Genomic DNA, 25,248 nt, shown 5'->3' with positions numbered 1-25,248 from the left:
TACATGAAAATTTTCCAATAGATAAAATGCTTAGGTGTCAAATTCCAACATAATGGTATATTAATTAATTGAATGGAAGATTAGACTTTGGAGATTTATTTTGAAAATTGAAGAAATAATGTTTTGACCAATGGGAAGAAAAGTTGGTTGAAATAACAAAAAAGAGTACTAAAACAGATTACAGCAAAACATGTCAAGAATATTCTCGAAATTTATATTTATGAATGTGAAATCTTATTCACTAATATAAAATAATAAATGATAATAATGAAATAAAATCCCAGTTTACCACAAGGCCATTTCTACACTATGGCTATTGCTTGCCAAATGAAGCAAAGCAACAAAGAACCCAAATTTTTTTTAAAAAAGATACTCTATCTGTGCTATTCTGGGAACAAATAAAGCTATCTACTAAATCTCTGTTTCTTTTTACAGTCAAAGAATGGTACTTCCAGTTCCTACTTCCCACATAAGAATTCAGAATTCTGTAATGCTTATGACTTTTTGAACACCATTTGACCAGACTGATCCTCATCGAAAAACCGTTTTATGAATTTATCCCAACTATCCCTTTGTTTTGTCGATGATGCTACCGATGCATCTTTGATTGATTGGCTAGAATTCTCACCTTCTTCCAATTCATTGAATGTTCCATAGGAGAGTGGCAAGTTCTCATCAGGGATTTCCAATGCAGCAGCTCGCTCGAGGGCTGCCTTGTACTCTTCACCATGTCCTCGTGCCACTGAAGCCTGCCGTTGCATCCTCTGCTGCACTGGGATTTCTAAGGCTTTATCATTCTCCATCATGATCTGGGGAGAGGAAAAACATAATATTTTTCAACCCATTTTAATTTCTGCAATTCTCTACCAAAACTTGTATGAATCATCAGAATACTTGTGTAGTGGCAAACATCTAGCTTGTTCACTCAATGTCGAATCAACTGTAAGCAGAAGCTTTTGGCATGAAGAACTAGTGAATATTAATCAATATATAAATTAATTTCGTGATAAGAACGTGGCTGGGAACCTTTGGCAGTTATCGTTCATAACTTGTAAAGATAATCTTCTTGTATTACTTTATTGAGAAAAGCAATCTCATGGAACTTTACTACTGAAGCAGAGACAAATAAGGAGAGAGAAGTTGGGTGACTTACATCAAGAGCCTTCTGAGACTCTCTCTCTATCCAGATAATAGCATGGTCTGAAGTAGCATTGCAAGAAAGGACTAAATGCTCAAACCTCTTATCTACAGGCACTGCTGTCTTTACAACTGGAGGAAATCTTCCAATCCTGCAAATTGATAAAGTAAATAAGAAACTATTCCACTGAAAAAAAAAGCTCGGACACAAAAGAGAGATGAGCAATCTCCCAATATGCTAAACATTCCAAAATAAAATAAATAAAAATAGCGTTCCAAGCAACAGAAATCTAAGTAGGACTATAATCACAAAATTCAAAAACACAACCATGGAAGCAGGAAATCCAATGAGATCACAACCCCCCCCCCACCAAAAAAAAAATCTATCATCCTTCTAGAAGATTCTGATAGGGCTTCCTTCCCAAAAGGAAATGCATATCATACAGTACAAAGGAAAGCAGACTTTAGAGAGGTCTCGAACTCTTCCAAATCACTCAGGTCTTCTGCTAGCTTCTCTCCACTTTTTCCCTTTATTACATTGCCTCACAAGTCACAATTCATAACAGAAATATGAAAGGTGGAGCTTGCTAATTCTAACTACCGGGGCTCTACGACACTCGGTAATTGTTACATTGCCTTTCTAGCATAAGTCAACAAGCCGCAAGTATATCCGCATTACAACCTATCAGGTTCTGTTTTTCCTACTCAAAGGGAAGCTGCTCGTTCCACTAGACATCAGCCATATCTCAGCATGAATTTACATGCAAAAGTTGAATTACATTCTGAATACAATTTCTATAAAAACATCAACCAACTCCTAAAGCATATAGCAACCTCATCGGCAATTATGGTGGTCTTGTTGATGATCCTCCACGTATTTCATATGTATCTCACTAGTGGGTTTTAAAAACCTTGTGAATTGGATGGGTTGTGTGAGTGAACGATCAAGGACAGAATCACCAAAATAAAACTTCGGATTCCCACATCTCGAACTCAAGACACAAGGTGTCAGAGTTGCACCTTTTAACTAACTACGCTAACCTTATGCTTCGCTAAGCTATCTAGAGTTTATTACATTTCTACAATTGACCGATTCGGTGTAATGTGATCTGTTTAGTGTTTTTAAAAGTTCAAGGTGCAATAAAGTGCAAAAGTTTCAGGGGCTTAAGCATAAGGCGGAGAGAGGGGGGAGGGGGGAAGCGTAAAATTTTCTTGTGAGCGCACTATATATAAGTACTACATTAAAAAGAGACAGCAAAGTTGAAATGGTAATATATATATAATAATAATAATAATAAAAAAAAAAACACACACAAGAAATTTTGTATTTAGGATTAGTAAATTTGATCTTTTTAGTTAATAAAAATGGAAAAACTCTAATTATTACTATTTTTTAAAAATAATGAAAAAGCCCCGAGCATTGGGGCTTCACAAAAGGAGAGCACCCACCTTATTTTGTGAAAAGGTGAGAGAGCTTTTTTAAAACATAGGCTCTGCTATTTGTTAGACCCAAACCCAACCTAAAAGTTTCAGTTATTTAAATTTTCAAACCAAAACCGCCAAACTGACCGGTTTCGACCCAACTCGACAATCAGTTTCAGTCGGTTTAAGCAATTTTTTTCGGTTTTTCCTTGCACCCCTATCAGCAAAGGGCAAGCTGTACAAATATATATATAGACATATTGACTTCAGTTCAAGGTGGTAGATTTTGGCCTTGCAGACGCCATTCACTGTAGTTGCTCAAGAACAAATACGGACGTAAATAGTTAGCATGTGATGCACCCCTTCTAGGATTCCTATACTCAAACAATTAGCATGTGCACCACTCCTAAGAGAACATGTTAGATAACTATTAGACACAAAATTGAAAGTTTAAGGACTTATTTGATACTTTTCAAAGTTCGCAGGCCTATTAAACACAAACATGAAAATTTAGGGCCAAATCCACATTTATAAACCATAAAAATAGCATATTTAACAAAGTTTTGATATTTTCTTAATGTAATTTTGTATTTTAAAATTTTAAATTCAAATATAAATACACTAAAAACATAAAAATGTTGTTTTTGAAATTTCTACTATTGGAACCACATAATACAAAATATTGTTCAAAACCAAATTTGCCAAATGGATATTTGTTAAATCCATTTAACTCCATGAATCTGAAAACATAAAACGGAACTCAAAACCAAATTGTATATCAAACGGACCCTAAGAGTTCCCTAACTAGTTAGAAAAAGTATCACCACGCCACCAAGTGAGAAATCGTCCCTAATTGAATTAACTTTGAACTTCTTGAATTTAATAAAGCCTTCCTTACCTAAAGGGTTTTCGCTCAACAATGTGATAAAGACGACCGGGAGCATACAGCCGTCTTGGATCCTTGAGCATCTTCTCCTCCATCGTGCATGTATCCTTCAAGCACATCACGCATAATAAACATGGTAGGCTGTTCAAATAAGGATACTCATTATGATGTAAAAGATCCAGGACATAACAAGTGAAAGTGCTCAACTTCACTGGCTAGAAAGAAGCTTGAACAAATGCCTACCAAACCTTCCTCCAAATGTCCAATATTAGACAATTATTTTTTTTTTCTCAAGTTCTTTTTTATAATCGGTACGGTCATGCTTATTGAAACATAGATGTAAGGGCCCTTATAAAAAAAAATTCAAAAGGTGCTGACAAAATTGTACTTTTACCAGACAAGTGATTTGAATACATCTTCCAAAGCTGTAGTGGTCCGAGGTAAGAAATCATCCTGGTACATCAGAACAATGCACATTGCCCATAATCACTTAATTGCAAGAGTAAAGAATAAATGGAGAACTATTGCTTTCAAGAGAATAAACTTGGGCTTGAAAAAATAGGCAACAAAACTACACTATCATCTTACGTCTGCAAGTGCAGAAGTAATACGCAACATGTAAACTTAATCATCAAGCATAGAAATGTGCTGCTTTGCATAGGACTCATCTTCAGACCAGTCCTGAAATTTCAAACATTGTTTCTCTGAAAATATTACAGAAAGTACCTCCTCCCCTGTTTGTTGATTTTAATACCCACCTTCCCTCCCTTTTATAGTTTTGTACCATCAATGAAATAGTTCTTACAAAAAACAGAAAAGTTATGTTGGTTAGTTTCAGAAAGCATTTCCAATATTGAATATTGATGCATTTCCATTATTTTATATTAACTATACAGTACATCTTCCCAATTATGAAAAGCTTTGAATATGATATGTTAAAAAGTACAGAGTCCACGGATACAATCCCTTATGTACAACATATCCAATATAGTCATAACTGAATTTAACCACAAGTCTAGGCTGCATCTATCTAGTTTACTTCAATTCAATATGTAGCCCACAAAATATACCAAAATGAGCTTAATATAACACCTCAAAGAACTTAAGCCTATGAGTTATAATCATTCAGAGAAAACAAGTTTCTTTGCAGCCATATTTGATGACTCTACCTGGAGTACTACAGAATTGATCACGTCCGCATATCTCACTGCCAAATTTAGTGACATACACCGAGGAGGAGCAATAGCAAAGCATCTGATCCTCTTCCTCTGAATGTTCCCCAATCTATCCTGTTTCTGCAGTGCAATTATTGTCAATAATGACACTACTCCAGCCCCTAGGGAATGCCCAACAAATGTCAAGGTGTAACCTGGATTCTTTTCAACCAGTTCTCTTAAAACCTCACACTCGGCTTCAAAAATCCATACTGCTGCCTTCAAAAGACCATTGTGTACATACCCACCACAAAACTTTGTCTGTCCAAGTTTGTTATCTAGCAGAACTGCATAATCACTTTCTTTTGCCAAATTAAGTCCTCTAACTCCCAAGACTACATCACCGTGATCATGATCAAGGTAAATCATATATGGGGAAACACGACCAAGAGTTTCTTCATAATCCTTTCGTAGTAGTACCCAATCAGGATTAATGCCATAACCACCTGGCGGAGCCCAAAGTGGGTTCCGGAGATCATCTTCATATACAGATAGAATTAATCGACAATACCGAGGAATAGGTTCAAATTCCTCAGTCGTGGCCAGGCTCCAGTTTTCACTTTCATGGCCAGCATTATAGAGAAACTTCAACCACAACCAACGAGCACATGCTATACAGTAGACACCTTCCGCGACGGGAATACAACAGGCCAGTGACATAGAAAACGAGGCTAGGAACACAGGAAGTTATCAGAATCAGATACATTCAAATATGAAAGTTTAAAAAGCTCAACTCACAAAGAAGGATAATATCCAGGTGTCGTGAAAGGAAGAAAAACTCAATTTGGAAACCCGAAAGCAGTATAACTTTTAACAGAAAAGAAGGGTGTTTAAGAGTTAAGACAGGAAGTGAACAAATTCAACTGGCTCTAAGACTTCCTGAGATTCTGAAGGAATAGTATACCTACTAAAACATCCAGTAATAAAAATATTACAACATGGAGAATAAAAAGTGAAATTTAGAAGGGGAAAAGAAAGGATCAGAGATTTTCAAATCTTCCCAGAACACTAAAATTGGCCAAAACAAACTCAGATATAACAAAGAAACCTACTTGAAGAGAGGACTGAAAGAATTCCTCTCGAACTCGCAAGTGATAAAACCTTACACAGTCAGCAAAATTTTTTAATCGAAGAAAGGCTAGCATCTGAAGGGGGGATGGTAAAGTGAAAGAACAAAACCATATAAAAATCAGCAGCCTAAAGCCAACAAGAAAGAGAGAACCCACAACCCATCAAAGAAGAACAACTGGGAAACCCTAAATCATCACATCACTAAACTGCTCATTCAGCCATCAAAAAATTCAAAAACTCAAAGGAGTATAAGCAGAGACAAAAAATGGGGGAAATATTGACATCCAAGGAAAGATAAATTTTCCCAAGCTATAAAAGTTGCATCCTCACAACACAGTTGTGAACAGAGTTGCATTTAGATTAAGTAACGATAATAGACAATAAAATGATTATTCAATAGTAAGAGACAGAAAGACAATAGGTGGAAACCGTTGTCTAGTGAGAAAAAACAACAGTGAGCAGAGAAAGACAGTGGGAAAAGCAAGTATACCTGCTACAGCCAAGGCCAGTCAAACCCATTTCACCGATGAAATCAAGCATCTACCATAAGAAATACGAAGATTCCACGAGTTTCGCATAATTAATTAATTTATTAGAATTAGGAGCGAGAATTATTGACAGAATTGATCGCAATGATGGGGATTTCTGTAGTTGGGGGACCAATTTTGGGCCCGATTCATCGCTAAAATGAACTCGACCGATGCAATTGAAGTCGATGACAAATTCTTCGAAGGCCCATTTCTTCTTTACATCGATCTTATTCTTAGGTCCCTTTCGAAACGGCAAGAACCTCGATTGTCTGCTTCTACAGAAAAGCGCAGCAGATCATCGAAAGGATTTCGCTTTGGTTTATGATTTTGGTATTGGCCTCTTGGGGATTCGTACAAAGGCAAAAAGAGAAACTTCCAAAAAAGAGGGATCAAGTTTTGTATTTGAATTTGGATTTCTTTCGCAATTTTCACTAAATTTAGAACTTACTTAGAGAGATTCGAATACCTCCGCATTGCTTTAACATTTTAAATTTAATATTTTGTAAGAAAAAATGCACTTTTAATATCAAAGAATTGAGTTTGATGTTTATTTGCTAGAATTTATAAGAGAGAATTTTTAAGTCATTTAATTTTGTAGAATGATTCTAAAGGGTTGTTTATGTAATTTGACCATTTGTTACACTAACATATGTGGCCATAAAACATACTAAATGGCTTTGATGTTGTGTTGATGTTTGACTTAAGTGAAAAAAAAAATGCTTAGTCTCTACTATTATTTTATTGTTAACTTTTTTTAAAAAAATAATTTGTATTAGAATTCACTTAATAAAATTTAGGTTTAAATCCTATTTTGATATCTGAACCTTGATACTTGTTTTATTTTGATCTCTAAATTTTTGAAAACGTCTATTCTAGTTCCTAAACTTTTAAAAAGTGTTTATTTTGGTCTCTATACTGAAATTCCATTAACTCTTAATCAAAATGATGAGATAGTTTGTATTTTTAGGCCAAATAAGTTAATCATGCTAAAAAATGTACGGTTTCAATTTTGAGTTAGTTGGTAAGTGATTTTTTGGAGAACTCAAAAGTCATTTTGTGTTCAAGATTTTGGCCGTAGTTATTGTCATTTTTCTTCATCTTCATTTTTGCTCGACATATACTAGATGCAATCTCATCAAAAGGTTAACAAAATCTTAATAGTAGGGATCAAAATAAACACTTCTAAACGTTCGGGGACTAAATCGGTCATTTTTAAAAGTTTAAGAACCTAAATAGAATAAAAAAATTCAAAATTCAGGGACCAAAGTAAGATTTAAACCTAAAATTTAAAAATAAATTTACGAGGTGCATTTTCTTGCCTTAAAATTGTTATTATTATTCTTATTATTAGTATTTAATTAATTTGAATAAAAATTAACTTTGAATAATTAAATTTGTGATTTATTAAAAGTGTAGGACCAAGTATTTGTTTGAATTGACTAACGAATTTTTTTCCAAAAAAATCATTTTTATTAAACTCTTTTGATGAAAAGTGTTTAAAATAAACTTTGAAAATGTTTCAAAAATTGGTTTAAATGGTTATCAAGTACTTCAATTTTTCTAAAATAATTTATTTTTAAAATTAAACATTTGAAAAATTAAAACAAACACGTCATAAATTTTAGACCACTAAAAATATAATAACTAAAATGAAATTAAACCTGCAAAATAATACGTCAAACGTTTAAAGATAAGGTTAAAAAGAGGTTCAATGACAATTGTACAGAAACAAAAAGAGTTCTAAAAAATAATTAAAAATAAAAAATAAAAATGGAAGAACATATAAATGGGCAGGGATGAGCTTAGCCGTAGGATGTAACTGTAAAACGTGATTCATGCCATGTCCATGGGTTTGGTGGAAATGCAATGCAATCTTTTAAATAATATAAAATCCACGTGTATTACACACGTGGATAACTAATATTCTTACATGAAAAAGAGTGATTCAAGGAGAGTAAGATGTACTCATGCAATATTACAATGCATATACATAAGAAGTTTAAAAGTGATTCAAACAAATATATAATTTTGTATATATGTGTGTGTATAGATATATAATTGTATTTTAAAAAATAATAATAAAATGGGATTGGGAATGTCTTCCCTATCTCCATTCTCATTTAGTTCACGGATAATTTTTTTTCTCCACACCCTCCATATTACTCGCCTAAATTGAGATTATCCACCCATTATGGACGAGTCCCTTGAGATCTTGACCATGTGGGAAAGATGGACATCTCTATTTAGACATTTTTGTATTCTCAATATAGTACTCAATCAAAATTTCATAAACAATTGTCTCCCAGGATAAGATGGATTACTAACGTGTTAATGCACTATTTCAACCACGTGAGTCAACCAACACTATAATAATTGAGTAATTGTATAGAAAAGAGAAGGAAAAAAAAAAAAGTGAACAATTTTATTTATTTATTTTTGTGTTCTGTGTGTATAAAATTAAGAAAAATACTTAGGTGTATCCTGGGTATCACCTATTTTTGTGCATCCCATCAAATTATCCTATCATAATTTGTCATGTGACAAATTTTGCTTTTTACTTTTTTGAAATATTTTAATATCTTTTTAGATGGGAGTGATGAAAAAAGATGTATAAAGATGAGTGATGGTCGAGATGCAACCATGTAGTACCTAAAAATTAATTTGAAAATCACATGTTTATAAATTATTTTTCACCATTCAAATAGTCATAACCTTTTGTTATATAGTTGTGTTTTTTTTTTTTTTCTAAAAAAAAAGACATTTTTTTTTATTAAGGTTGTGCCTTTACTCAAAAAGATTGCGCCCACTCATGAAAAGTTGTAGTTTTCTAAATTTAAAAAGTAAACTAATTTTACTCATATTTTTCAAACGCAAGTTGTACTATAGAATAATTTCCCCTCATTAAAGAGGATATTTGGGTTCTTTAAATACTATTTTAGTATTTTACTTTTGACCTTGGTTTATTATTTTTGTATTTTTAGTTTTTGTTTATTTTACTCTTTATAAACAATTTGATCCCTATTTAAAAAAATTTACATGCAACGAAAATCCTTTTAATATAAATTATGATTACATTTTACAAAATTAACCTAGCGAAAAGTGTCATACTAAATTTTAATCGAAAGAAATAAAATGAGAACAAAAACGAAGAGACTAAAACAAATATTTCAAAAGTATCAAGACTAAAATGAACCAAAAAAATGAAAGTATAGAAAATAAAATGAATGTTTAGAACATACAAGAGTATGGGCATACTTCATAATGGGTCACAAGGGCATGTGCTTTTTATATGTAACGTTTCACTCGTAAATGTATAAGTGTGTGTTGACATTGTTGAGTTGGCAAATTTTAAACGAGTTGTCAATATTTATTCATTTTGTATTATTTTTATATATGAGATGTCATTTCTTTTTCCATTTCTCTTCCATCTCCCACCCTCTCATTCTCTAGTTCTTCTATCTTGGATTTGTCCTCCTTTCATAATGTCTCCATTCAAAATCAAACCTCTCTCCTTCTTCGCTATCCAATCTTTCTGCAATTAGCTCGTTCATGTTCTTGGTGTGTTTGACTTTTCTCTCTCCTTTTCTCATCATCGTTAAAAATATCATTTTCAATTATAGATAAGATCGCAGGAACAATGGCTATTCTAAGGCAAAACATTCGTTAGAACATTCAAGTACGAACAATGATTATTAAAAATCGATCAATACTTCAAATTGGTAGAAGTTAATTGAAATCAATATCGTAAAATAGAGTATTCAATTGAGTTGTTAAATAGTTTATTATTTTAAGAAAAAATAATTTAAATGATAAATGTAATATCCTGCACATTTTTTTTATATAATAATGCAATTTCAGAACGTTATCCTTGGTAATTCAATAATTGCTTAGTTGGAGGGCATTTTTGAAATTTTGGACTTTAAGTATAATTGCGAGAATTTAATTATTGACGTTGAAAATTATTTATGTTGGAAATTGATGGCAGAAATTAATTCCATTTAAGGGAGGGATTTTAAAGAAATAACGTGGATTAAGAAAAGAATAAAATAAAATAAAATAAAATCTACTATTTTATTTTTTTATTTTATTCAATACAATTCTTTTCTTTTCTTTTTCTTTTTCGTTCCCTTTCCCTTCCCCTCTCCTTTCACGTGCAGCAGCCCTAAGCCCTCTTCCCCGATTCGAGCCGTCGCCCAGCCACCACGCTCCGTCACTCGTCCTCCGCGAGCCTGCCGCCTCGCCTCTTCAGCCGACCCAGCCCACTCTCGTCACGTCTCCGCAGAAGCTCAGCCCCTCGCCATTTTTGCCTAACCGAAACCCACTCAGTCATCCTTTCCCTTCAGTAGCGCGCCACCTTTGCCAAGACCCGATCTGCGCTTCAGTCGTCATTTCTGACTTTAGCTTTCGGCCGCCCCTCCATGCTCGCCTAGCTGCCGATCGAAACGCAGCTACTACTACAACCGTCGACTCCAGCTCTATCTCTGTTTCACCACTGCTGTAGCCAAGGTATCGCCTGCGTCTGCACTGTTTGCAGCGGTCCGACCAGCTTCATCCGTCCAGTTGTGCCGTTTTCTTTCTTTCGGTCACGACCGTCGCCGCTGCTGTCATTTGGGTCTCGTTGGATTCTTGAATAATTTGGGTAAGAGTTGAGTTTTGGCTTTTTCTTTGAGGGGTTTAATTATCCCATTTGGTTTCGGGTTAAAATTGTTAATCTTTTTATATTTGGACCATAGATTCAAGGATTGGAAATTTTGAGACATTGCTTTGGAGTTTGAGACTATTTCCGATAGAAATTGTTCAGATTTGGTAAGTTTTTGGGTGAGTAGTTTGGTTGGTTGTCTTTTGGGTTAAGAGTACTTAGTGAAAAATTAAGTTATTAATTTTGGATTCAAATTATGTTCAGGTAGGATTTGGGACTAGAGTTGTTGGATTGTATTGATTTTGTAGCATGGGGTGCGTTCGGACCAACACACTTTAGTCCTGATTCAAGATTCATCTAGGCTAGGAGGAAGATTATTTTGCTCGTCGCTTAGACATAATTTTGGGTAAGTAATCTTACCACTAGACCTGCCCACGGACCAAGCTTTAGTTGTATGCTAGCATGGTGAGTGTATGTTATGGTAAATTGTTAGCATGTTGATTGATAGTATGATCTGAATCAAAATATGTTCTAGCACGAGTTCTGAATTTTTAAATACACACCTAAGCACTTGATCGTTAGTATGTGATGGTATGTGTTTTCATATGTCGACGTCTGATCTGTTGGTATTGAGGCATATTTGTATGTTGTAGAATTATGATGTAAGGTTTACATGAATGTTGTATAATATGTTGTTGAGGATTATGTGTATGTGGTGGAGCCATGGTACCAAGAATTTCATGTATGTTTTAGAATTGTACGGTGTTGATTCTTTGAACGTTGAGACTGTGTGAATATCCTCATTGATTAGTTAGATGCTCACCAGTTTTGTATTTCTTTCGGGATTCACCAGTTTGTGTTTCCTTCGGGATTCATCAGTTCGTATTTTCTTCGGGATTCACCAGTTCGTGTTTCCTTCGGGATTCATCAGTTTTGTGTTTCCTCCGGGATTCACCAGTTTTGTATTTCCTTCGGGATTCACCAGTTTTGTGGGCATACTTAACTACAATAGGATAGGACTAAGTCTCTTGTCCGTTTCATGTGTTTACGTGCCATATGCGGGTATCTAGAGAACATAGATGCCTAGCTTGACCCCAGTGGTGGGGCTACTTACTGAGTATTTCATACTCATTCTTTCTTATGTTGATGTTTCAGGTAAGTGTAGAGATGCACCGGCGATGGCGCAGCGGAATTCGTGATCGTGCCACTGGGACTAGTTTTTACGCTTCCGCATCATGACATTTAGAGTCCTTATTTTTTTCCTTAATGTTTATTTTTACTGTCTTACACTTATTATTACGGATTATTTCTTTTATATACTTTTAATAATCTTTACAAATTATGGTTACCCTATTATTGTTTTAACAATTGCAGTTAATAAATGTTTTTTGAACTTCTCTTGTTTAATTAATATTTATTTCAACATAACTGAGCGTCGTGTTAAATTTTATGCATGCATTTATTTTAGTAACGATCTAACCCAAGTCCTAGGGGGTCGGGTCGTTACAACAAAACTATTGAAAATATTTACAAATAATAACAAAATATCACCGTCTATCTATATAGAATGCGAAAGACTACTATCTGCGTCTATCATGACGCAGATAGACATAAATAGTAGTCTATCGCGGTCTATCTTAGATAAACAGTTAAATGTTTCTATATTTGTCTCCATTCAAAATCAAACCTCTTCCCTTCTTCGCTATCCAATCTTTCTGCAATTAGTTCATTCATGTTCTTGGTGTGTTTGACTTTTCTCTCTCTTTTTCTCATCATCGCCAAAAATATCATTTTCAATTGTAGATAAGATCGCAGGAACAATGACTATTCTAAGGCAAAACATTCGTTAGAACATTCAAGTACGAACAATGATTATTAAAAATCGATCAATACTTCAAATTGGTAGAAGTTAATTGAAATCAATATCATAAAATAGAGTATTCAATTGAATTGTTAAATAGTTTATTATTTTAAGAAAAATTATTTTAAATGACAAAACTATTGAAAATATTTACAAATAATAACAAAATATCATCGTCTATCTATATAGACTGCGAAAGACTGTCTATCATGACGCAGATAGACCTAAATAGTAGTCTATCGCGGTTTATCTTAGATAGACAGTTAAATGTTTCTATATTTGTAAATATTTTGGACCATTTTCCTATATTTGAAAACAACTCTTGTTTTAAATTTGCAATATTAAGTTATCCATTACTAGGGTTGGCAACGGGGCCGGGCCGGGGCGGGGGGCGTCCTCCGTCCCTGACCCTGTGGGGGAAATTCTCCCCCATCCCCACCCCTTTCCCTGCCATTTGAAGGCGGGAACGGGGGTGGAGATTCCCCATCGGGGAAACGGGGTCCCCGCAGGGCCCCATTCCCCATTTTCCCATGGGGAATCCCCTACTAATTTCTGGAATCCCCTATTAATTCTCCGTGGGGTTCCCCATTTTTTGAATTAAAATTTATTTAAAATTTGACTAAAATTTGGCTTGACTTTTGGGCTTAGATTTAAAATTTAGATATTTAATATTAGGCTCCACAACACTATAAGTCTATACATTATAAACATACATATAAATAAGTTATTTTATATATTATAAATATATATTTATAAAATATTAAAAATATAAATATATCAAATCGGGGTTGGGGCGGGGATACCGTCCCCGTCCCCGAATGGGGCCCCAAAAAAATTTTTCGGTTTGATCTCATCCCCGGTCAAACCGGGGATTCCTCGCCCCGATCAGGACGGGGCCTCGCAGGGACCCGATCCTGCAGGAAATTTTGCCAACCCTATCCATTACAGTAAAAATCCAAAGTTATTTCATGAGACTTGAACAATATGTAGTTGACATACATGTAGATACTTTTCAAGTAATAACCTAAAGGGTATATAGTATATGGATTGAAGGGATTAAATTCCCAGTGGAAGCGAGTTATTGCTATGCTTTCGAGTTTGTTTTGAAATTTAGAACACATAACAAAGAAAACACAGTAAACACATTATAGAAACAACATGCTAAACATGTAAATTAAGTTATAGCGAAGAAGTGAAAACTTATCTTTGAAGACCCTCTTCAATTTTTTAACAATTTGTCCTCCTCAACGACCCTCTACAACAATGGATCTTTCGGGTACAATAAGAAGATTCCACGAAAATATCTTTTCTGCTATTTTCTTTGTAAGGATCGATGGTGGGAACTGCCTTTTGAAATAGAAAAGAGAATTTGATGCTTGAAGAAAATCCAGAGAGAACTCCTTTCTCTATGAACATAATTGAAAGAGATCAAGAGAAATATGGGAGAGAGGCAGAACCATTCTATGGAGAGCCTCCAACTAGGAGAAAAGTTTATATTTTCCCTCTCCTCAACCATCGTGAAAAAGAATGGGAGTTATTCTCTTTATTAACTTCCCACTTCCCACTTAATTAAATTAATTTAATTTTAATTTAAAGAATTAATCAAATCATCGGAGGCCGAATCCGGCAGTGGCAGCATCGGCGGCCGGGCAGCGATTTGAGCGTTCGTCGTTTTACGAGGTGCTTGGGATTCTGATGATATCTTCTTGCCGGGAAATCATGTCGGCTTACCGAAACTAGCGAGAACCTGTCGTTCAGACATGGTGGCGGAGAATTTGACGGAGGAGTTTATTAAAATTCAGGTGGCGTATTTGACATTGTAGGATCCGGATAAAAGGGCAGATTATGATATGGAGATTTACAGAGCTCAATTGGTTTCGGCGTTCAGGTTTGTCGTCTCGGACGACGGTTTTGGATCATTCCGGCTAGTGTACATGATGTAATTGGGAATCTGATCAATGTCGGTAATGAAATTGAAATTAAAATGTGACTCGGAAATGGAAGGGGGATTTTTTAGGCCTCTTTTTGGATAGAATCAAAATCACTGTAATTCAAAATTTTAAAATATCGGAAATGGAATTTTGATTCCATTGGGGGCCAGTTTAATGGATGAAGAAAGAAGGTAAGCCGAAGAAGATGATAATCTGAATAAAATATTTTCAATTCACGTTTTATTCAAACAAAAAGTAGAATTATTGAATAAATTTTTTTCCAAACAAAAAATGGTCTTTATAAAAATAGATTATTATAGAGTTAAAAAGATTATCCCAGATATCCTTAACATATAAACTAATTCCGCACTCCAAACACGGACATATTAACTTCCCACACACATGAACTCCAAACATCCTATATCAATTTAGCGTCCCAAATAACCTCATAGTTTTAATATGAATCTCATTCATATAAATTTTAACCTATAATGTTAATACGAATCTAATTCATATTATTTTTTGAATAAGCTGATTCAAATACAATAAATCTCTTTTTATTATAAAATTCAATTTTGAATCTTATTCAAAATTAACTTTACATTATCTTGTATTTATATTCATTTTATTAATTTTAACATATATAATTCATGAATATTCTCTTAATAAATATAATTTCAAATTCTTTCAAAACTAGTGATCATTGCTTACCTGTTATGAACTAGTAGGGAGACCTAATGGATCTATTGATTAGAAGCTCAAATGATACGAGATTAATTAATTAAACTCTTTAATTACGTTAATCAATATTCATTAGTTGTGAATTACTCCACTAAAAGCCCCCAGTTGCACTCTTCGTACAGTAAAATATTTTATGTCCATAGATTTAATCTTTACAAGTAAGTCAATCATTCACAAGTTGTTCGTAATTACAACTCGGTCAAATTATCGTTTTACCCTGTAATTATCTCTTTCTCCTTAAGTATCACCGATCCCTCTAATGAACAATCTGTTTATGGTACTATCATAAACCAAGTCCCTCTCGGGCCAATGTGAGGTACCCTTTGTTTGAGACCTGGAACCAACACTTAAAGAAACTACTCATCTACTTACCCTAAAGGCGGGAAGGAGTAGATTCCATCTTATGTAGTTATGTTCCAGCTTCCCACTCGGACAAGTCCCCAAAATAGTAAGCTTATTAAGTTTACAACTCCGGCTATTCTCACCCACATAAATCAAAGAACAACCCCCATAAACAAGAGTCCATAACTCACTCAAAATTGAGATCGAGTTACATATGATCATTCTATGAAATATTAATCGCTTCAGTCAACAATGTTACAAATAGAGATGAAGTATTTCACAGTCCGGCCTTATACAATCTCATTAGATAGGATACCCTCACTCGCATGCTTCTCCACGAACGATTTGGATCACATTGTTAATAACACTTACAAAGTGGGTCATATCTTTAGTGTTATTAGGATGAGGCACCCAACCTCATCCATATACTATAAACCTTTAGGTTATTATTCGAACACGATCTACCTGTATGTCTACTACATACTGTTCAAGTATCATGAAACAACCTTAGATTTACGATAACTAATTATTGTATATTTAAAAGTATCAATTATTATATCAAATAACTAATTAACTGTGAGGTTTTAGGGCATAAATCCCAATATGGATAACGTTGGGTGTCTTGTCCTTGTAACCCTATGGATATGACCCACTTTGTAAGTGTTATAAACGATGTGATCCAAATTGTTCGTGTGGAGACATGCAAGTGAGGTAGCCCGTGTTGGGATTGGTGTCCTAATTCTCCCGGGGTCTTGTAGTTTGTAAACTTTATACACATTTTTATGAATAAAATGAGAGATATTTTACTTGCATTTACTCATATCCTATAAACAAAGATCCGTGATTATTGTATATAAACTTAAGCATGTATATGAGATATACAAGTGAATCATGCCTTAAGTAATAACCTAAAAAGGTCTGTAGTATAAGGATAAAGAAGGGATACCTTATCTTGGTGACACTACGGATACAACCCGCTTTGTAGAGGTTTACAAGTGTTGTGAACTACTACAGATGGTCTGATCCTGACCATTCATGTGGAGACATATGAGCGGGGGTGTCCTATACAAAGAATTTGTATAAGACCGGACCACGAGATGAATAGTCTCTTTAACGTCATTGATACTTGAGACTTACATCTCACCTAAACGATCATAGGTGACATGACTTTAATTCTGAGTGTTTTGGGAACTCTTGCCTTTGAGGGCGGTCCTTTGATTAGTATAGGTGAGAGTGGCCAAATTGTCAACTCGACAAGTTTGCCTTTTTGGGGATTTGTCTGATTTGGGAGCTGAGAACTCAGTTACACAATATGGAATTCACTCCTTCCCCGAAGCAGGATAAGTAGATAGATTGCTCCCTTAAGGGCTGATTTCGGGTCTTAAACATAATGACCACATCCTCTCTTTGGAAGTGATGACTCGGTCATAGTAGGACTATGATATATGTTCATTAGAGGAATCAGTGGTACTTAAGGAGTTAGATGTAACTATAGGGGCAAAATGGTAAATTGGCCCATTTGTACTTACAAGCGATCTATGAAGGGTTATCATACTGTTGATTGGTTGATATGGACACAAAAATATATATGTAGTGCGAAAAGTGCAACTGTCGGTCTTTAATGGAGTACTCGGTAGTTAACGGATGGTGGATCCCGTAACTAAAGAGTTTAGTAAGATATTCACCTACCGTTGGAGCCTCAAGCTAGAGGTCCATAAGGTCCCCTTGGTAGCTCAATGGATTCAAGTTGAGAATTAGTTTTTGGGGTTAGTTTGAAATGTTCAAATTAACAAGAGAAAATTCAATTATATATGATATAATTCGTGTGATGTATGTGATACATCAAGCGGAGGATTAATATAAATTTGATTTACATTAAGTACCATAAAATAGAAAAAGAACTATGGTTTATATGTTTCATAAGATGAAAATAATTTAAAACTATAGGTTTAAATATAATATGGTAAGTTGCTTATCATATTTATTTATAATAATATTAATTATTTGATGATTAAATCTTTTTCTCTAATAACCGATTGAGTGAGAGGTTATTGGTGGTTTTATGGTAACCGTGAGATAAAAGGAAAAATGTTTTCCTAATTTTTAGTAGTTACTCGATTCGGAAATAACTCACGGAGAAAGCTATCAAGTGAAAGTGTTTTCACTAAGCGATAGCTATAGAGAGACTAAACGATCGTGGAGCTTTGACTACACGATAGCTCATTAGCTGATCGTAGCTAAACGATCGCGTGACTTTGTCTATACGATAGGCTACCATTTACTACATGATTAAGCATATTGTCTATACGATAGACAACTTCCTATCTCTCACTTGCTCGATCGTCTACACGATCGTTGTCCTTCAGTCTCGTCCTTAAGCCACATACAGAGCCCACAAATCCTGGATTCTCACATCGAGAATACCAAGGTAACCATTGTGGTGGTATCCTCACTCAACTCGATTAGTTTTGAGGAGCCGTTAGTCATTCATTGTGTTCGTGCTATTGATCGTGATGTGCACCGGTAGTTGCGTTTGAGCATTGCTGGTCTTGGACGTTTGGAGATTGATCGAGGGATACGTGAAGAATTTTTCTTCAAAGGTATGCATACTTTATCACTTGATTCTCTTATAAGCATGCTGTAATTTCTAGTTTTGCATGACCTGTTAGTTTCCGTTCTTGTACTGTAATTGTTTATGTTCAACTCGAATGGAATTTGGAACGATCCTTCCGCTGCTCATGGAAATCCTCATGTTTGATTTCCTTCAGCCCGTGCAATGAGTTTGTATAAGATCGAACGCAAAATCATTAATCTCTATTTGTAACACTGTTGACTGAAGAGATTAATATTTCATAGGATAATCATATGTAACTTGATCTCTATCCTTAGTGAGTTATAGACTTCTGCCTGTGATGGTTTGTCCTTTTATTTGTATGGGTGAGAGTGGCCCAAGTTGCCAACTCAATAAGTCTACCATTTTAGGGACAAGATTGAATGGGAAGTTGGGAACATGACTGCACAAGATGAAATTCACTCATTCCTGCCTTTCGGGTAAGTAGATGAGTAGTTCCTTTAAGTTCTAATTCTGGGTCTTAAACAAAGGGTACCTATTATTTCAGTGGCCGTAGAGGGACTTGATTTATGGTAGGACCATAAACAAATTGTTTATTAGAAGGATCAGTGGTACTTAAGGAGTAAGAGTTAATTATAGGGTAAAACGGTAATTTAACCCAACTGTAATTATAAACAATTCGTGAAGGATCTACTTACTTGTAATGGTCAAATCATGGACGTAATATGTTCTATAGTGCAAAGAGTGTAGCTATGGGTCTTTACTGAAGTGACTTATAATTAATGAATGTTGGTTAATTTAATTAAAGAGTTTAATTAATTAATCTTAGAGCAATGAAGCTTGTCATCTGTTGGTCCATTAAGTCCCTTGCTAGCTCACAACGGGTAGACAATGATCAATATTTTTTTTTAAAGAATTTGAATTGTTCAAATTAACTAAGGGAATAATATAATTTTTATGTATGATACAATCAATATAATGTATATGGATACATTATAGTATAAAGTTATTTTCTAATAAGATTTAAAATTAAACTATATAATAAAAGAAGATTTATTGTGATTGAATAAAATTCAAATAATAATTATTATGAATTACATAAATATTAAAATAATATGAATTAGACTCATATTAAAATTGTAGGGATGTATGCCCTAAAGCCTTGTAGTTATATGTTAGTTGAATCAATGATCGATAGTTTTATGAAACTTATGCAATAATCTACTAAACTAAAATCCAAAGTGATCTTCTGTAACTTAAACATATATGTATAGACATATAGTTGGATCATGTTTAAGTGAAAACCTAAACGATCTTTAGTAGATGGATAAGGCTAGGAACCTTATCATAGTGACACTATGAATATTACCTACTTTAGAATTGTTACAATTGTTGTAAAGTGCTACAAATGATCTGATTCTGATCTATTCGTGGGAGATATATAAGCAGGGGTATTCTATACAAAGAGTTTGTATAAGATCGGATAACGAAATGAATAGTCTCTCTATATAACACTGTTGATAGATGAGACTTACATTTCATCAGGATGATCATAGGTGTTTTAACCTGAATCTTGAGTGAGTTGTGAACTCATGCCTATGAAGGTGATCCTTTGATTTGTATGGGTAAGAGTGGCTAGTTTCACCGACTCAATATGCCTATCATTCTGGTGATTCGTCTAATTGGGGAGCTGGGAACACAACTACACAAAAAAGAATTCGCTCATTCTTTGTTGTTAGAGTAAGTATAGAAATTGCTCCCTTAAGAGTTGATTCCAAGGCTTGAACAATGTGGCGTCATATCCTCTCTTGGCCTAAGATGAGTTTGGTTATAGTTAGACTATAATTTATTATTCATTAGAGGGATTAGTGGTACTTAAGGAGTTAGATGTAACTATAATGGCAAAACAGTAATTTTGGCCAAGTTGTACTTATCAGCAATTTGTGAAGGGTCGATGCATTGTTGATTAGTTATATCCAATGGATACATAAATATATTTGTAGTGTGAATAGTGCAATTGTCGGTCTTTAGTGGAATGACCGAAATTGATTAATCTAATCAAAGAGTTTGATTAATTAAATCGAGTACCATTGGGGCTTAAAACTACAGGTCCATAAGGTCATCTCCTTAGCTCATTTGGGATAAGTGAGAATTGAATTAATTTGGATTAATTTGAATTGTTCAAATTAATAAAGGGAATTGGTTATATAATATATAATTATGAGATATAATATAATGTATGTGATACATTATAATATAAAGATTTATTTGAGAGAAAAATAATTATTTGAATATGATTCAAATATTAATATGAATTTGATCCGTATTAAATATTGTTGATTAAATGAGAGAATATGTTTTGTTGTTATATATATATAATATTAAACTAGTTAATCTATGTATATATATTAATTAAAGAAAAATTAGTTTTTGTTTAATAAAATATTTTTTAATTAGAGAATTGGTTTTAAATAACATTTTCTCTTCATATTATTGTATTAATTGCCATATGGAAGATGAATGAATTTATTAATTTATTAATTAAAAATTTAGTTTTTTTTGTTGTTTAGTTAAATGTTTTTTTAATTAAATAATTGGTTTTAAATTACTTTTTCTCTTCATATTCTCTTATTAATTGACATATGGAAGATGAATAGATTTATTCTTTCATCTTCCTCTTGCCCACTTATAAATACACTAAAGTGTGTAGAGTTTGGGTGGGTGTATATTGCCTTGTTTTCTCAAATTATTTCCTTCAAATCCTTGCACCAAATTAATCTTGAATCCCACAACTCTCATCGATCCTCCACCCGAGAATAACGAGGTTTTCACGTGATGGCGTTTGATTGATTGCTACATTTTTACAATCAAAGTGTTCGTTGGGTTCGAGTTTTGGAGAGGAATTGAGAAGAGATTAGTCTTCAAGGGTATGTGACTTTTGAATCTCTTTCTCCTATTTAATTTCTACAAAAATATATGCTTAATAAATCTTGTATATCTTGTTTTTATCTTTTATATTTTTTGAATGTTTTGTAAAATTGGAAGGACGTGATCACTTCCGCAACGATACTCGCGTATCCTTTCAAAAACTATATATTAAAAGTTAATCGGAATGAGATTCATATTAAAAACCATAATTTAGAAGAGAGATATATTTGAATAAGATTCAAATATTTAATTTCAAATAAGAAACAAATAATAATTAATCTGAATTAGATTCATATTAAAATAATATGAATTAGATTTATATTAAAACTATATATTAAAATAGTTTATGGAAGAGAGATATATTTGAATAAGATTCAAATATTTAATTCTGTAAATAAATAAATAAATTTAAGTTAGTTATTAATTACTTGTAATTAATAACTAAGTTAATTAAATTAAACTAGTTTAATTTAATAAATGGGTAAGTGGATGGTTTTGTTTTTGTAAAAACCAATCACATTTCACGTTAAAAGGAGGTGGGAAGTTTTTCTCTATGTTATTAGTTTTTGCAGAAGAAAACTCATTCTTCTCCATTGATCTTTCTCTCAAGTTTTGACAGAAAAAAATGTTATCTAAAAAAACTCTCCTGCAACAAAAATTCCCCCACTACAAGAAATAACAGATATGACAGCTAACGAAAAATGCTATAAAAAGGCTTCTATAGCGTTTTTGCTTAGGTCCTAACAATCCCTGTTATTAAAAGTCTAGAATTTTTTATAGCGTTTTTCTGTAGCTATAACCAATGCTATAATATAATACAAAGGTATAGCTTAAATGTATGTCTATGAAAACATTTGAGAGCATTTTTGCTTAAAGCTATAATATCTTCACATGGCTAGAACATTGCGCTATCGTTTGCTTATAATAGCATTTTTTATTGCTAATATATACTATCAATAACTTTAATCTTATGTTATAAATAATCTTATTTACTTTTTTCTCATTGCTATGGTTATTGTAGTCACCTTTTCATGGCATCCATTTTTTGTTATAGCCTATTTCCATTGCCATAATAAAGTAAGTCTTTTAGTAATATAATTTTCAATAGTGTAATTTTTTTAGTAACTAAATTTATTTTTTGTGCTAAAAATGAACTCATTTTATTATTTAGATTCACTTTGGACAAAAGTTGCTTTTTATTTTTGTTTATATATAACACATTAAATGCAACATTACTTCGTGTTCTAATTTAAATTTTGTAATCCATATATATTACAAAACCAAAGTGTTCATTAATTTCTTAGAATAAAAAGTTATCCAACAATACAAGGGTAAAGTGTTCGACTTAACTTCATTTCTAACAAGTTAGTTCACAATATACAGAAAATCATCAATTATCCAAGGTAATAACATCATCATGGAGTTAAAACTAACTACCATCTTTGATCCTCTTGCATGTGTAAATTTATGTCGTCATTAATATTACTTCACTTCACCATCTTATCCGAAATTCAATTCCGTTGTGGTCTTGACCTTAGTTGTTCAAGAGGAGGGTCATCCCATTTTCTTTCATATCTCCTACTTTCATAGTTTGTTTCCCTTTGTTTCCTTGGTTCATGGACAACATGAAGCTAAGATAATCTAAATAAATCTAGAGACAAGAAGAAGCCAACAGAAATTATCATCTTCATTTTGAATGCTTGAAGTGCATCAGGGAAAGTCACAGTGTAAAGATGAATGCTTTTTCCGTACAAGTTCAAAGACAAATGAAATAACTTATTACATAAGTCTAATACAGAGAAGTGCAATGATGAATGCTTTTTCCAACCCTTACCAAAAATTCAAAGTCTAGTGCCAACTTGAAAATAAAACATCACCTTCTCCAAAATATGTGATCAATAGAAAATCATTTCAAAAATATAAAATGAAATAACTCAAAAACACCTTACCAATAGAAACGAAAAGTTACCAAATAAAGCTTGACTTCTCAATGATTTTACATGAAGACGGAAGAACAAATGCACATTAAGAATTACTCTCTAATTCTGGAGAAAAATCATCAAACACCTTACTAGTAGAAATCAAATATCCACCATCTAAGTACCCCTGTTCGGCCAGAAATTTACGTTGTTAATAAACCTCATACTCAATATAAAGAATACTTATAAATCACTGAACCACAACTTATACTACAAGATAGTACAAGTCGCAAGCACGGGGCCGAATCACAGAGAGGTCAAGAATTAAATATTTCCTAAGCTAAATTTGACTGTGGAAATCGATAAAAACAAGGTTTTGGTTTTGGATAAACTGAAAACATGCAAGAAATTAAAACGCGACGGGTAAATGTAAACAGAGATTTTATCTAGTTCTTAGATGAAGATAAACATTCAATGTGATTTCTATCATCGTCTTTTGCAAATTAATAATGCAATCGAATTCTGCATGCACAACTACTTGCTCGATTCGACCAAACTAGCCTCCATAGTGGCGGACAACTAGCAAGGATCTCACTGAGAAAGCGTCATAATTATTAATTAAGGTTGGAAAGGTCATACCCTAACTAATCTACATACTTCTAAATTAATAATGCAATCGAATTCTGCATGCACAACTACTTGCTCGATTCGACCAAACTAGCCTCCATAGTGGCGGACAACTAGCAAGGATCTCACTGAGAAAGCGTCATAATTATTAATTAAGGTTGGAAAGGTCATACCCTAACTAATCTACATACTTCTAAATTAATAATGCAATTGAATTCTGCATGCACAACTACTTGCTCGATTCGACCAAACTAGCCTCCATAGTGGCGGACAACTAGCAAGGATCTCACTGAGAAAGCGTCATAATTATTAATTAAGGTTGGAAAGGTCATACCCTAACTAATCTACATACTTCTAAATTCTATTGGGTTCGATAGCAGCCATATAGAACTAAAAACACATGCATTATGATTTAGGATTCAATTATATCGATTAATTGTCAAGAAAACCATATTCAAACCTAGCAATTCATGCATCCTAGGAATAGCCATCAAATGCACAATTAACTAATGCTACTTGATTGATTTTAACTAGACATTCAGGTAAGAATGTGATATAACTAAAATTGATTAGTCATGCATGATTATGCGTGAAAAGTCAGTCTCACATTCATGCATAAAGAAATTAAAGCGAATTCAAAGAAAACATAATTTCAGAATGCAAAACACCAATTAAACTAGAAAACTCAAGAAATAAGCAAAGAATTATTAATCTAAGAACTAGATGGAAATTACCTAAAAGATTCCTAGACAAATTCAAGAGATGATTCAATCTAAGCTTACAATCCAAAATAAAATGAATAAAACCTACCTAATGATGCTAAAAAGATAGGAAGGAAGAAGAAAACCAGGACTCTCCTCGGCCTCCATAAAATCCAACATTATTTGACCTAAAAATGAAGAGAGGTATATATAGGAAGTAGTCAGAGGATTGCAACGTTGTTACACAGCTAGCCCTCGAGCGTTGGATAGGTAGTGCAATGCTAGCTTGTGCAAGAGGCGCGCGCAGAAAGGCTGGAATCGTTTCAAGAGTTCGTAGCATTTCAGCTGCCCTATATATTCAGCTACTGCCTTTCAGCATTGAGATAGTGTCAGGCTTAGGCATGATGAGCGTTGCGACGCTCATGTCAGCGTTACTCCTTTGAGGTCCGGATATTCAAATTACCTCCAAATTACTTCAAATTAATCTGGTTTGGCTCCAAATGCTCGATTTGACCTCTTGGTTGCTCGGTACATACAAAATAGGATAATTAATATTAAAAATCTACTAACGAACTTGAATTAAGCTAGGAATTATAGCTCTTTTTTAGAGCTATCAAATACCCTCAACTTAATTCTTGATCATCCTGAGCAAGGTAGAAATTCATATTCAAACAAAAATTTACTAAAAAATATCATGCTTGCGCTAAAATTATGCTTAATTGTTACT

The 25,248-nt window shown here is 33.5% G+C and overlaps 1 protein-coding gene and 1 long non-coding RNA gene across 2 annotated transcripts; one reads left to right on the top strand and one right to left on the bottom strand.

The window, feature by feature from the left end:
• Positions 1–191: 191 nt before the first annotated feature.
• LOC120067204 (alpha/beta-Hydrolases superfamily protein) lies at positions 192–6,754 on the bottom strand. Its single transcript, XM_039018702.2, has 6 exons — positions 6,221–6,754; positions 4,615–5,330; positions 3,840–3,898; positions 3,458–3,586; positions 1,154–1,289; positions 192–809 (listed from the first exon to the last, which is right to left on the bottom strand). Exons 2-6 carry the CDS (start codon positions 5,317–5,319, stop codon positions 495–497), a joined length of 1,344 nt encoding a protein of 447 aa, XP_038874630.1. The 5' UTR covers positions 5,320–5,330; positions 6,221–6,754; the 3' UTR covers positions 192–494.
• A 3,587-nt stretch (positions 6,755–10,341) lies between these two features.
• Positions 10,342–12,306, top strand: LOC120067726 (uncharacterized). Its single transcript, XR_005479008.2, has 4 exons — positions 10,342–10,899; positions 10,994–11,066; positions 11,164–11,305; positions 12,055–12,306. It is a non-coding gene; the product is annotated as an uncharacterized LOC120067726 (long non-coding RNA).
• Positions 12,307–25,248: the final 12,942 nt, after the last annotated feature.

This window comes from Benincasa hispida, chromosome 12 (assembly GCF_027475165.1).
Source record: "Benincasa hispida cultivar pf3 chromosome 12, pf3_genome.v1.1, whole genome shotgun sequence".
Lineage (NCBI taxonomy): Eukaryota > Viridiplantae > Streptophyta > Magnoliopsida > Cucurbitales > Cucurbitaceae > Benincasa > Benincasa hispida.
The sequence above is the reverse complement of the archived record's forward strand: the minus strand, read 5'-3'. Positions and strand labels throughout refer to the sequence as shown.

What these genes read in the sequence shown, in the direction of transcription:
- LOC120067204 (XM_039018702.2), bottom strand. Translation starts at nt 5,319, where the DNA reads ATGTCACTGGCCTGTTGTATTCCCGTCGCGGAAGGTGTCTACTGTATA. An exon ending in GTATTCAAATCACTTGTCTG is followed by an intron (nt 3,587 to 3,839) that starts GTAAAAGTACAA and finishes TTATTTGAACAG; the next exon opens with CCTACCATGTTTATTATGCG. An exon ending in AGTCTCAGAAGGCTCTTGAT is followed by an intron (nt 810 to 1,153) that starts GTAAGTCACCCA and finishes TCCTCTCCCCAG; the next exon opens with ATCATGATGGAGAATGATAA.